Consider the following 14083-nt stretch of genomic DNA (forward strand, 5'->3'; position numbering starts at 1 on the left):
GCGAGCAAATCGGTTGAGGATAAGTGTCTGAAAAATGAGTGACACTTTTGCTACATTTTGGTACGTGGGTGCGCACAGAAACACACACACATACACACAGACATCACCTCAATTCGTCGAACTGAGCCGATCGGTATATAACACTATGGGTCTCCGAGCCGTCAATAAAAAGTTTGTTTATGGAGCGATCGATATAGCCTTTACGTATACTTAGTATACGAGAAAGGCAAAAAGATACTTACTTGATACTTGATGGGCTACAGCTCTTCGATGAACCTACGCCGAATGGAGTATCCTTCTCCACTGGACTCGATCCTGGGCCAATCGCTTCCAGTCGCCCTGAACATTGAGCGCCCTCAGGTCCTCTTCAACTGCAAAAAGCCATCGTGTACGCGGCCTTCCACGAAGCCTGCGGCCTCTTCCGGGTTCTCTACTAAATATTATCTTCGCTTGTCGTTCTTCCGGCATACGAACAACGTGACCAGCCCACCGTAGTCTGCCGTGTTGTATAAGCTTAATAATATCCAGCCCTTTATACACCTGGTACAATTCGTGATTCATGCGGCGCCGCCAAATACCGTTCTCCTGTTTACCGCCGAGTATTGTCCGCAGCACCTTACGCTCAAACACTCCGAGAGCTCTCCGATCAGCCTCCTTTAACGTCCATGTCTCATGGCCGTATAAAGCCACCGGAAGAATCAGAGTAGTATACAGCGCGAGTTTTGTTTTCGTTTGTAGACTACGGGACTTAAGCTGGTTACGAAGTCCGTAATAAGCCCTATTTGCAGCTGCAATACGCCTTTTCACCTCGCGGGTAACATCATTATCGCACGTCACTAATGTTCCAAGATACACAAATTCTTCTACCACTTCAAATTTTTCACCATCCAGCACTATTTCGCTACCACCACCACTAATGAACCCACGTTGATTGCCAGCGACCATGTACTTCGTTTTGCTGGTATTGATCGTGAGTCCAATCCTCGCTGTCTCCCTCTTAAAAGGCGCAAAAGCCTCTTCCACGGCACGGCGATCAATTCCGATAATATCGATATCGTCCGCAAATCCCAGGAGCATATGCGATTTTGTGATAATGGTACCGCTTCTTTGCACACCAGCACAAGGCAAAAAGATATTGAACATATTTATATATAAAAATTTTAATTTTTTTAAGATCTAAAAGTCACCCAAAGACGACTTATCCGAAAAATCGAAAACAAAAAAGTAGATCAAAATACTGTTTTGCTTAAGAACACCCTAATTCATGTATGTAGAATTGCTCTTAATCAGCCAACAGAAAAAAAAATTATGGATTTTCCACCTTCTGACGGGTTTATACCTACGATATTTCTTCATGTGAAAATAACGAATAGAGTTGAGTAAATCATGAAAAACTAAAATTATCATTCGTAAGGAAATTTTGCATTGGCAGATCATAATGCGCTTTTCGCCTGTTATGCAGGACAACGTCTGCAGGGTCGACTAGTAGGAAATAATAAATCGCACACTTTGAGCGTGTTTACAGCGGCACACTAGGTGCAAGGGAGTAAATTTTATTAAGGAAAATCATTGTATTCAATAGTTTTTCGTGTGAAATCTTAGGATAAGTTGAATTTGACAGCATATTTAAAGCATCAACTGAAACCATCGTAAAGTGTATAAATATGGAAATTCTCATTATAACCCCACTACCTCCACTACGGTTACCCTAGCCAGCTAGTTTTGTAATTTTTTCACCTGCACGTTAGAATGGTTCGCTATTTTTGTTTATATTATACATCGCAAAAGCTCAAGGGATGCATTTTGGACAGTTTTCCTCTAGGTCACACTCGAAAAAAAATAGCCAAAAAATTACCGTAGTTCTGGTGGCCGGATCACGCCGGTTTTCACTGTACTTTCTGTCACTTTTGTCCAAAACGCCGCGAAGTAACTGGTTATCAGCCGAAACACCAGCCAAATTTAAAAATCGCTCGGAAAAGATACTCGCTCACAGAAGCATTTATTTATATTGATCTCATCGATATTTTTTTCAAAAAAATATGTGAGCAATTTGGACATATTATGTCTTTTTAAATGCATGGCCCTTTAAGTCCTACGTCTACTTCGCGGTTTCTAAAATAAATGAAAATCAAAAACCTGTTATAAACTACTGAATACCTTGGTATTCAATTTTTTATAAGTTTTAAATTCGATACACTTCAACGCCAACCCTTTTTTTTCAAAAGTTGTAACGCGGTCGATTTACCAGAGACATCTTCAAAATAATCCTCAAAAGTGTTCTTATCTAGAGCTTTGCATTCAATTAAGACATATTTAGTATTCGTCTTAACCGCATTAATTTCGGTCTGTACGAATATCCAACTGCTATTTGCATGTTTTCTTTCATAGAACGACCATCTCAAAGAGTAACAACCAACAAAACCCACGAAAAGCTTCTTCTATTAGTCGACGCGCTGTTTACTATATAATTGAGAAAGTTATTAAATCCACCCCTCTTTCGTATCCTTTGTATACGGATTGAGATGAAAACTGCTCGAAAGCCAAGTTCAAGTCCATCAAATTTTCCTCCTTCTTAGCCTTTACCGCACCAACCCGCTCCGCCTACACCCGAAACTTCAAGATCTCAGCTCTGTACAGTAACAACAACCCCGCCAGGCGAATCTTATTAAAGTTGGAGCAAGAACAGATTTCTTCCGGTGCCCTTCGGTGCTTGTTGTGTTGATCCTTATCCTTTGCCGGATTGAAATAAAAAACAGATATGCATTTTTCTGCTTTTATCGTGAGCCTCTGACCGTAGTTTGCCTCGTTGTACCGATGGCAGTGATTCACTTTTCCTTTGAATAGAAAGCAAATCCGTCCGCTGAGTGAATTTAATCTTCTTGATGCTGAGGGATAAGCTGAATAAAGTCACGGTAGTTTTCTGGAAGAGATCACTTCTAGTAAATGTTTGTCCGGCTATTACTGCTGTTTGTAGCTCAAGGATTAAGTTGGAGGTGGCTGGATATGAACTTTGTTTCGAATTTAACACTCTAATGCATAGCTTCCCAATGTTGGGGGGTCGCAACCCCCTTCCATAAGATTTACACAGGCTGGGGGGTCCCGACCCACCACTTTGGGAATCTATGCTCTAATGCCAAGTTTGTATTTACATAATATCAATATTTTGCTTTCTATAATTGAACTTAATGCGGGAAATGTGAACATTTAATTCGCGATTTCATCATTTTGCATTTAAAAAAATTTCAACCCCAAAAGTTATTTTTGATTATCAATCTGGTGTTTTTCTTTCTATCTGAATTGAATCTTTATAAGGTACCAATAATTCAATGTTTGTGCGTATGGATATCAGAACAATGCTGATTATATTAATGAGAGAATAGTCATCATGGCGGGAATTTGGAGTCATCAGTACCAGCTAAGTTGCGAAGGCCAACGAATGTTCTCCGCAGCTTAGTTGGAGAAGCTCTAGTCTAACGTCGTAGGGTCGTGCGTTCAAATCCCACCGAAGAAAAATAGTTATTTCCAATACATTTTTCGAATTAAATTTATAACATGTTATGATGTTGCCCTATTAGCGCGCACTTATTGTCCAACAGCGAGATTCATAGCAGCTGTTCAGCCAGGATATTCAACTATCGTCGTCGGTTATATGGAAACAATAGAAGTTGATCATATGTTTTGGTTTTCTCTCGACCGACCAAACATATCGCATATCCAAAGTAAAAATAGACGATAACGCAGTCAATATAAAAGCTGACGATAATTTGAATGACAAAACCGCATGTATATTATTTACCGGAGGAACTCCAATTAAAATGCACCCCAAGTCAAACTCTACTTGACCAGCCGACACTTCGTGATAAGTATCCATAAATTCCACTTCCCAAACTTTTGTATACTGAAACCAGCAAACTATGAAATGTCACTTCGCTCTTCATTTACGGTTTTTTCTTCTATTTCCCACATTTTACCTTCTCTTTTGCAGAAAACGCTGGCACCTGCCAAATTTTCCCTCTCGGCGGACCGGAAGTTTCTGCTGCTGGCACAGAACGTGAAAAAACTTTTCCGCCACTCTTTTCTTGCGCAGTACACCCTCTACGATGTCACAACCAGGTGAGTTTCGTATGAATCGCTTTCATTTTTTTCTCGTTAGCCGCATTGAATTCACAGCTGTGCTTCATCAATTAACTAAATAGCATTTCTAGGAACAATGGGGGAATAATTATGAATTTCACGAGTACCTATACTTAAACAGATGGTCCAGAAGTTGTCAGTTGAAAAAAAAAAATGTTAAACTACGTTTTCTAGAAGACATTTGTTGCGATGTATCAACCATTGGACAGGTAGAAGCTCAATTACAACAATGACAATAAATTTCGTTTCTCCAAATGTAAAGATGCTCTGAGGATGAGCGAATGCCCAAACTTAAAACTTAATGCTTTACAAAATTGCTACAGAATGTGGCTATTAAGTCCATTCCTCATGTTACTACATATATTCAATTAACTTGGCTTATTTCGATAAAATTTAATGAACTTGTAAGCTTGCCTTATTTAAGCTTAGTACAACAAAGTAACAGAAAAAAATCATTGAATATACCGATTTCCTTTGTCATCATCTGGTATAATAATATGCTCCATTTTCCGAAAGACTGTCGGCAGACAAATAGGACGGCCACAAAAACGGACCGCTAATAATGCGAATTATATCATAATCCAAGCAAATCCAGCATTGCTCCAGCTCCAATGTCCTTTTTCCCTCCCATCCCATCCCGCTGATATTATCTCCGGTCCCTCGTCACTTGTGGCATCTTGAATCGTAATTTATCTCCCGTTGGGCAATCCCTCCGTCCATCGATTCGAAGCTAGGCCTGCCCGGTGGTGAGGAAATGTGCAACCGCACAGTAAAGCAAAAAGTCGTGATGAGTCTGAGTCATTTGCGATTTAATGACTCATTTGAAAGGAAAACAAAGCCTGCCATTATCAGTTGATGGCTGGGATTCCTTCGCAGAAAATGAGGATTGCTATTTTGTGTTTTGTCGGCCCCACCATTTGTCACAGTTGAACGAAACCTAACATTTCTTTTAATTACTATTGTGTAATTTAACATCCTGCTCAGCAAAGTTGAATAAGTTCGTGCTATGTTAGAAATAATAGTAAGAATTCGCTTAATCGCACTAACTTAGAATTCCACAACACTCTTCATTCGAATGTAGTTCGTCGTTGTATAAAACTGAATACACTGGATTTTGTTTTTACACGATTTACACTTTCTTAATTTTTCACCCATCCTAAATGCTTTGTAGCAAGTAAGCCATATTTATTTATTTATTTATTTCAATGTTTAGTTTATCTCTGTAAATATATTTATTTTGTTATTTATTTAAATTATAAAACTTTGCATGTATAGTTGCGTCTTTTGTAATAAATCTTTGTCTTGGATCACCGCAAGAATAGTCTAGAAGAAGTACGCCATTGAGTTACCTACGCTAAGAATTGAGTCTTGTGAGTTCCCTACAGTCAGCTACCAAAAAAACATAGGGTTTAGCCAGCATATAGCGTATCATGATGCCAAAAGTAGCGCATGGCTTGCGGCCAACGACCCTCACGCCGGTCTTTTGAAGTTGCGTTGACCTTTGGTTTGTCCGGCATTCCATGCTTGGCACGATTCTTAGCGAGCAAGCTTACTGGCTAATTTGAATCATCTGTGGGAATGAGATGCACGATTTTGGGGGATTTCGTGGATAAATTCTTTTGATGCTCGGGTTCGCAAATTTCAACTTCGTTGAATTTCGCGAACTATGGAGACAATGTCTAAAATTTCGCGGTATCTGAGGATTTTCCCAACCCGGAATCGTTCACTTTGTTCCGTTCCGTGGAAGAGGCAAAAGCGGTCAATTTTGTTCCGTGCCGTAGTGTGTTTAAAAAGGTGAAAAGTGACATAGATTTTTAATAGGTGTTAGCTAATGTATGTTCTTGTTTCCCTCTAGTCGAGCCAAAGTCTATAAAAGCTCAATTAAAGAAATTCCGTGTAGATTGTTTGTGTGCAGATCCGTGTTAAAAAAGGTAATTTGTTAATTTGTGAATTTGCAAGATAGCGTCTCCAACCTCGTGCGTATGTGCTTTTGTGAATTGTTTTAAAAGGTCCGTGGCAGCAAAGGCAGCCGACACACTACACCCGTGATAGAGACCGTTTTTGACCCCACGCATCGGCTACAAAGATTCCCGGGGTACACTTGGCCGGAGAAGGTTGCGAACCGTCAAAATCGCGCCTTTGGCAGGCGAAGCCAAACCACCGCAAAACAGCATCCAATCAATTTCCAACCTCCAACCGCATAGCAGCAGATCGCCGTTGTGGTCGTCATCATCGCACTACCGACGGCGCCTCAACAATTTGCTTTGCGCGCCAGGAGATGAACGGACGCTTGTACCGCGCCCATGCGTAAGCCCGCGCACCGAAGGAAGTGAGTGACCACAACATCGACGCAATACGCCGTCCGTCGGCGTGAGTTTCTGGCCCGGAGTAGTGCTTAAAGCAGCTCCGGCCCCATCCGTAGGTCCGCTCCTGACTAGCTAGTCGAGGAACCGTGAGTAATTAAATGCATGCATAATTGTTTATGTCGTCCATGGCCATGTGACCCAGTAGAGGCACAACAATTTGTTTTTGTGAGTACGTCAGTAGCCCATTGAGGACGCACGCTTAAAGTCAAGTACACATCGCATGAATAATTTTCACACATCACGGCGACGCCTTGACCGACTCTCACAATGATTGAAAATTTTGTGTGAAACACGACCAGTCGCTGTGTACTGTCTCACATACACTGAAAATAATGTTGTAGTAATACTAACTATGGAGCAGCGCTTAAAATTACTATTTCAGTTTGTTGTTGATATAAACGAAGCATATTTAAAATAACAATAACACTGTTGTAAATTTTACCACACGCATGGTCCAAAGAACAACAATGTGTGGTGAAGAAAATTCACAAAGTAAACACCATTTTCGGGCCAACACCAAGAGTACTGTTTGGAATACTGCCGGTGGCAAATCAATTTCGTTATTCTGGTGCCGGTGCCAAAAAGTTATTCAATACTCTGGACCATGATGGTAAGTATTTAATGTTTTAGATTCAGACAATGGGAAAGAATTCGTGGGTGATATAGATACGCATTTTTGTCTTACAGACTATCGTTCTATACGTCGGCCACCATGTCAGCTTCAGATTATTTGCAATCTCGAAAATGGTTCGCATCTATTTGCCCTGGCTCGGTATTTTCGTCATAGGTTCTGCAGGTTAACCAGTACGCCTCAAGAAAGCGAACATCAAAGTGATCTGGCGTTGGTGGCTCACTAGCAAACGTACATGCTGTAGCTGCCGAAAACGACGGAGAACCGGTGGAATGACGACCATCACCAATATTTTTTCAAGTGTGCAAATGCTCTATTTAATTCGAATCTTTATTAATAAATGGCAATAAATTTAATATGCAATCAATAAAAAAAACCTATTCATTTACCATAATATGAATAACCATATACATTGTTAATACTACTATGGATCGAAAACGGGCATGGTAAAATCAACTGCAATGTTTACTGCTGCACATAGTAGTTTCAACTGAAATTATAGTAAAACTCGACAAGAAGTGTCAAAAAGACTCCATAGTAAAATCAACCGCAGTCATGGTCGATTTAAGTATACGATGTAGTCTGCACAAATCAAGTGGTAAAATGTTTTTAATTTTACCCTCGATTCGGTAGATATTACCATGCCGCTTCTTTCAGTGTACGCATGGTATGTGTAAGTGAGTTTGCCTCGAACTGTCAAAGTTCCTTCGGGTCGCTATGATTGCGAACGTGTGCAGAATGCACCGCAAGGATTCGTACTTTTTCGGTTGTTTTTCCTTTTGCTTCGATGGCGAAACAACAAAATGTGCGAATACAATCATCGCACTGTGTTTTGTTGATCGAAACGATTGGAGAAACCTCCGAATAAGTATGGAAAAGTTGGTTGCTTTTAACATCAATTTGAAATCATACAATTCAGGTTAGGTCCGGATTCCGACTGCTCTCTCGCTGTGTGAAATGCACTCATTGAAAATCGTCGGCCATCGGTTACACAAAAGTGAGTAACATGGTAGTTACTCATAATATGAGTTGTTCCAGGAGAGGCCCGTTTTGTGTGAACGGAACACAAAAATATGTAATTCATTTTAAGCGTGTAGGCCTAGGCGAATGCAGGGAGATGATATATTTTTTTTTGTCTTTATTAAGGAGACTTTCAGCCCGAGACTGGCTCGTCTCCGAATGATCCAGGGAGATGATATAATTGCAATAAAACCCATGTAAACCTTGATTGGAGCCTCATGTATGGGAGGGATCAGAGCCGAAAGAAATATCTCGATCGTAAGCGTTAGACCGGTACGAAATCTGCTACTTGAATGTATTTAGTTGGTGTCTGTAAAGAATTTATGTCGCTTCGCGTTCGTGAGTAGTGTATTAGCGTATATTTGGATGTATTTACTGGGTAGTCAGCCCGATTCTGACTTCTAATCGCTTGTCAATCTTGGACGGGGTGAAACGGGTAACTTTTTGGGTTGTTACGTTGTCTCCAGGCCGGATATCGGAAGAATTTATTTGAGGAAATCTCTTGGAATTAGTTGTGTTAATTGAGTCAGCTTTCTCTTCAAGATAGTGACCCTTCCCCTAAGAAGGTCTCAAGCCGGGCAATGACAACTTGTTGGGCGGCCTCCTTCCAGGAGTGGCGTATAAGCCGCCCAATTACTAACCGGAAACGCGACTGGCCGACCCGTTATAGCTTAACGCCTATTAATTACTTAACGCCTAATGAATTCCAAATCTGAGGAAACCTTGTGTAAGGCAACATTGAATTTCAATTAATTGCATATTATTCGGCAGCTCGGCCGTACGAATATCATTGTTTTGTTAAATAACTTGGCTGTGCATATGCACAGCACATGTTTTGAAATGGACAAATTAAAATGAAATTTGCGAAAAAGAATCCACGTGTCTTGGAGGGGGACTCGAACCCTCAACCTCCTACTCTCTAGATAGGCGTGATAACCCCTACACACCAAGACCACCAAAGGTCACGTTTGCGGAAAAGCCTATCTAGTTGGAGGAAAAGTTGCCTTAAGTCAAGTTGTCATATCCAATGTATAAGAGTCCGAGACCCACCGTTAATTATGGAAATTCAGCGAAAAACGACCTAACTACTTTCGCCTTTATTCTTGTCTTCCTGGACCTCAGAACCCGTAAATTACCAGGTTGAACTTTTAATTTTGAAACCCATGTATCTCGAAGGGGAATGTACATTAGAGTGATTCAAATTATTCGCTCCTCTATGCTTAAACGATGACATTTGCTGCTTTATTAATCCTCCTATTTTTTTAGCTAATTTAGATGTAACTAGACTGAGCATGCGCAGTTTGAAGTTTGTATGTTCATATAAGTTCCTTGGGCCCTTGCGAATGCTTCATTATTCAAATAAGTTTAACGCAAATGTTCTAGGTTCTCCAAATTGTCCTGAAGATGAGTTCAATTGGTTTACCAGGTCAACTCCACCCAGCATCAAATTGATAACAATCCAGCGCGTCCATGTTCGTCCCTAGATCTTTTGCGAATGCTTTACTATTTAAATAAGTCCAGCGCAGATGTTCAAGGTTCTTCAAATTAACCGGAAGTTGAGTTCAATTGGTCTACCAGGTCAACGACGCTTTTAGTATTAAACCGATAATTACCCAGCCCAGCATATCCATATAAGTATCGCCCTTGCGAATGCGGCACCCCTTCAAATAAGTCCAACGGAGGTATTATAAGTTCTTCAAATTGTTCTCGAGTTTATAAGCTATAGCTCAATTGGCCACCAGAAGTTCATCTGCGTTGGACTTATTTAAATGGTAAAGCAAGAACCCGAGTAACTTATATAGACATGCTGGGTTGCTGTCGGTTTGATACCATGCGTACCTGGTAGCAAGGATGTTATCGATCATTAAGTAATTTGCGTTTGATCATTTAGTAGTTTAGTAGTATTTAGTAGTTACTCGTTCCAGAAGCTGAATTTCAAAATGTGTTGTATGGTGGACTTCTAGTGCGAAGGTTTTTCTATAACTCTGCCTAATTATTTGCTGTTAGAATTCAACTAATAGCGGAGTTATAGCGCTAGTTGCAGTAGGTTAAACTAAATGATTGGAATTTTATTATCATTTAGTCTAAGTTACTTATACTATAGCTATAACTCCGTTACTAGTGGATTTCAAACAACGAATCATTTTGCAGAGTTGTAGATAAACCGTCGCACTGGGAGTCCGTCATACAACACATTTTGAAATTCAGTTTCTGGAATGCGTTATTGATAAACTACTAAATGATCGAACGCAAATTACTAAATGATCGATAACATCCTTGCCTGGTAGTCAAATTAAACTCAACTCTAGGACAATTTGGAACACCTAGAACATCTGCATTAGACTTATTTGAAGGGAGGAGCATTCGAAAGGGCTCTAGATTATTTTATGGACAAGCTGGGTTGCTATCGATATGATGCCAGGCGTAGTTTAGTTGGTTGACAAATTTAACTCAACTTTTGGATAACCTAGAATATCTGCGTTAATCTTATTTGAATGGTGCAACATTCGCAAGAAATCTAGGATTTTATATGGATTCGATCCTGGGCCAATCGCTTCCAGTCGCCTTGAACGTTGAGCGCCCTCAGGTCATCTTCAACTGCAGAAAGCCATCGTGTACGCGGCCTTCCAAACCTGCGGCCTCTTCCGGTTCTCTACTAAATATTATCTTCGCTTGTCGTTCTTCTGGCATACGAACAACGCGACCAGCCCACCGTAGTCTGCCGTGTTGAATAAGCTTAATAATATCCAACCCTTTATGCACCTGGTACAACTCGCGATTCATGCGACGCCGCCAGATACCGTTCTCCTGATTACCGCCGAGTATTGTCCGCAACGCTCAAACACTCCGAAAGCTCTCCGATCAGACTCCTTTAACGTCCATGTTTCATGGCCGTATAAAGCCACCGGAAGAATCAGAGTAGTATACAGCGCGAGTTTTGTTTTCGTATGCAGACTACGGGACTTAAGCTGGTTACGAAGTCCGTAATAAGCTCCATTTGCAGCTACAATACTTTTCACCTCGCGGGTAACATCATTATCGCACGTCACTAATGTTTCAAGATACACAAATTCTTCTACCACTTCAAATTTGTCACCATCTAGCACCATTTCGCTACCGCCACCACTAATGGACCCACGCTGACCATGTACTTCATTTTGCTAGTATTGATCGTGAGTCCTCGCTGTCTCCCTCTTAAAAGGCACAAAAGCCTCTTCCACGGCCCGGCGATCAATCCCGATAATATCGATATCGTCCGCAAATCCCAGGAGCATATGCGATCCTGTGATCATCGCTTCTTTGCACACCAGCTCTCCTAATCGCTCCCTCGAGCGCAATATTGAACAGTAGATTCGAGAGTGCATCACCCTGCTTTAACCCATCTAAGGTAACAAATGACGTCGATATTTCATCCGCAACCCTTGCACTTGATTTCGATCCGTCCAACGTTATATTAATCAGCCGTATCAGTTTCGCCGGAAAAACGTGTTCAAGCATAATTTGCCATAATTCATTCCGTTTCACTGAATCGTACGCTGCCTTGAAATCAATAAACAGATGATGTGTCTGCAAGTTGTACTCCCGGAATTTATCAAGGATTTGTCTCAGGGTGAACATCTGATCCATCGTTGATCGGCCCTCAAGACTCTTCAAGCGGTCTCAATCTGTTGAACAGAATACGGGACATAATTGTGTACGCCGAATTAAGGAGGGTTATTCCTCGGTAATTGGCGCACTCCAGTAGGTCCCCTTTCTTAAAGAGAGGGCAAATGAGGCCGCCCAACCAGCTAGCAGGCATTTCCTCGTCTTCCCATATTTTCGACATAATATGGTGCAGAACCTCATAAAGCTGCTCACTGCATGCTTGAGAAGCTGGTCCTTCCCCGCAGCCTTATTGTTTTTCAGCTCTTTGACAGCTTTTTTAACCTCATCTAGTGTAGGCGACTCCACAGCTTGTCCATCGTCGCTAATATTTATTCTGTTCACCGATGCACCGTCACTTTCACTATTCAACAAAGTCTCGAAGTGTTGCTTCCACCTGGCAGCCATTTCGGTTTTATCTGTCAGCAAATTCCCTTGTTGGTCGTTGCACATGACGGGAGATGGCGCTGTCTTTCTCCGCACGCCATTGACAGACTCATAGAACCTCCGTACATCGTTCTGCTCCATTTTTTTTGCGCCTCGCTAAGCACTTGTTCTTCATATTATTTCTTCTTCCTGAGATGAGTTCGTTTTTCGCCTGCTCTTGCTTCCTTGTACCGATCTCTATTCGATCGGGTATCGGACACCAACATCCGGCTTCTGGCAACGTTCTTCTCGTCTGTCACTCTCTGACCCTGTGCAGTGCCTACCACTTCTCGTGCTGTTGTGCTCACCGCTCCATGGATCGACTCCCAAAGATCGTTGATGTTGTCGCTAACGTTGATTGCACTTATCCGTTCGTCGAGCTTCTGGCGGTACTCAGCCGATACTCCTTCCGCCGACAATCGCTGGATATTGTAACGCATCGTTCGCTGTGATCTTTCGTTCGATACAGTTGACAACCGTGATCGAATTTTACTGACAACGAGGTAGTGATCAAAGTCAATGTTCGGACCTCTGAATGTCCGCACATCGATAACATCCGAGAGATGGTGGCCATCCACCAAAACATGGTCTATCTGGTTGCAAGTTTCACCATTTGAGTTTCTCCAGGTGTACTTTCGTGCAAAGTAGGTGCTACTGATGGCCGTCCCTCTGGCAGCAGCGAAATTTACTAGTTGTAGGCCATTGTCATTGGTAGCGGAGTGAAGGCTCTCCCTACCAACTATGGGACGGAAAAAGTCCTCTCTACCGACCTGAGCGTTAGCGTCTCCAATAACAATTCTCACGTCATGCTTTGGGCACTCTCCATAAGCTTTATCAAGACATTCATAAAACGTGTCTTTCACGTCGTCGGATTTATCGTTTGTCGGTGCGTAAACGTTGATTAGGCTGTAATTGAAGAATTTGCCCCGTATCCTCAACACACAAATTCGTTCGCTAATGGGTTTCCACCGCATCACTCGCTTCATCTGCTTGCCCAGCACTTCGAAACCAACTCCATGCTCTGCTTTTTCGCCACCGCTGCGATAGATGTTATACTTGAATGACAGTGTTGGTAGTGGGGTCCACGGCTTATAATTCACGTTCTCCGGATCTAGGCCATCGGACTTCTTGAATAGCGGCCACGTTCACTACAACCTTCTGTAGTTCGCGAGCCAGAAAGCTCACTCGTCCAGGTTCATTTAGGGTCCTGATATTCCAGGTACCAAGTTTCCAATCATAGTCCTTATTTCGTTGCCGGGTCGGTTGCCAAAAATAACGTTCTCTTTTTCTTCCATCTCCATTTTCCGTGGGATTTTAGAGGCTTCAGTAAGCTACTTTACCGGGGTCGCGCTACCTACGTCGCGCTAATGGGGCTGCCACCTTAGGTATAGCTGACGCGATACAGCATTTCGTTAATCAGCCGCTGGGTACCAGGCAGACACTGTTTGAGCCTCACCTCCTGGTGAACAAACGCTCGAGGCGTACCTTCTCACTATCAGCTAGAGTCAGAAGGACAACAGTGCCCAGGCTGCACTACCAGCTAAGTACACAACCCTTAGTTGGCGGTCTTTTGTCATTGGACGACCCGTGGAAGCATGAGATTGGAACTGGGACCAGAGCTCTGTTGGGCGTTCCTTTCTTGATGTCAACCCACCATTTGGCAGCCCAGGTGTCGACAAACAAAAGTCAATTGTCATCCTCCGCTATTTTCGGGAAACAACTGATATCTTATTTCTAATATTCTAGGTTATGTATTTGGAAAGTTGCATACTGCACTCCAATTAAAAAAAATAAAAAAAATAATAGATGAAGAACCACCATTTTCGTGTAATGTTTCCGGTACATCTTATGTAATTTATATTCA

The 14083-nt window shown here is 41.9% G+C and overlaps 1 protein-coding gene across 1 annotated transcript in view; it reads left to right on the top strand.

Moving 5' to 3' along the window:
- Nucleotides 1-14083, top strand: part of LOC134209786 (inactive dipeptidyl peptidase 10-like) — a 289540-nt gene that overhangs the window by 270638 nt on the left and 4819 nt on the right. The window contains exon 5 of the mRNA XM_062685818.1: nucleotides 3986-4113. Within this exon, the coding sequence (XP_062541802.1) occupies nucleotides 3986-4113 (128 nt within the window). The remainder of the gene's footprint in view (nucleotides 1-3985; nucleotides 4114-14083) is intronic.

The sequence above is a fragment of the Armigeres subalbatus genome, chromosome 2 (genome assembly GCF_024139115.2).
Source record: "Armigeres subalbatus isolate Guangzhou_Male chromosome 2, GZ_Asu_2, whole genome shotgun sequence".
Taxonomy (NCBI): domain Eukaryota; kingdom Metazoa; phylum Arthropoda; class Insecta; order Diptera; family Culicidae; genus Armigeres; species Armigeres subalbatus.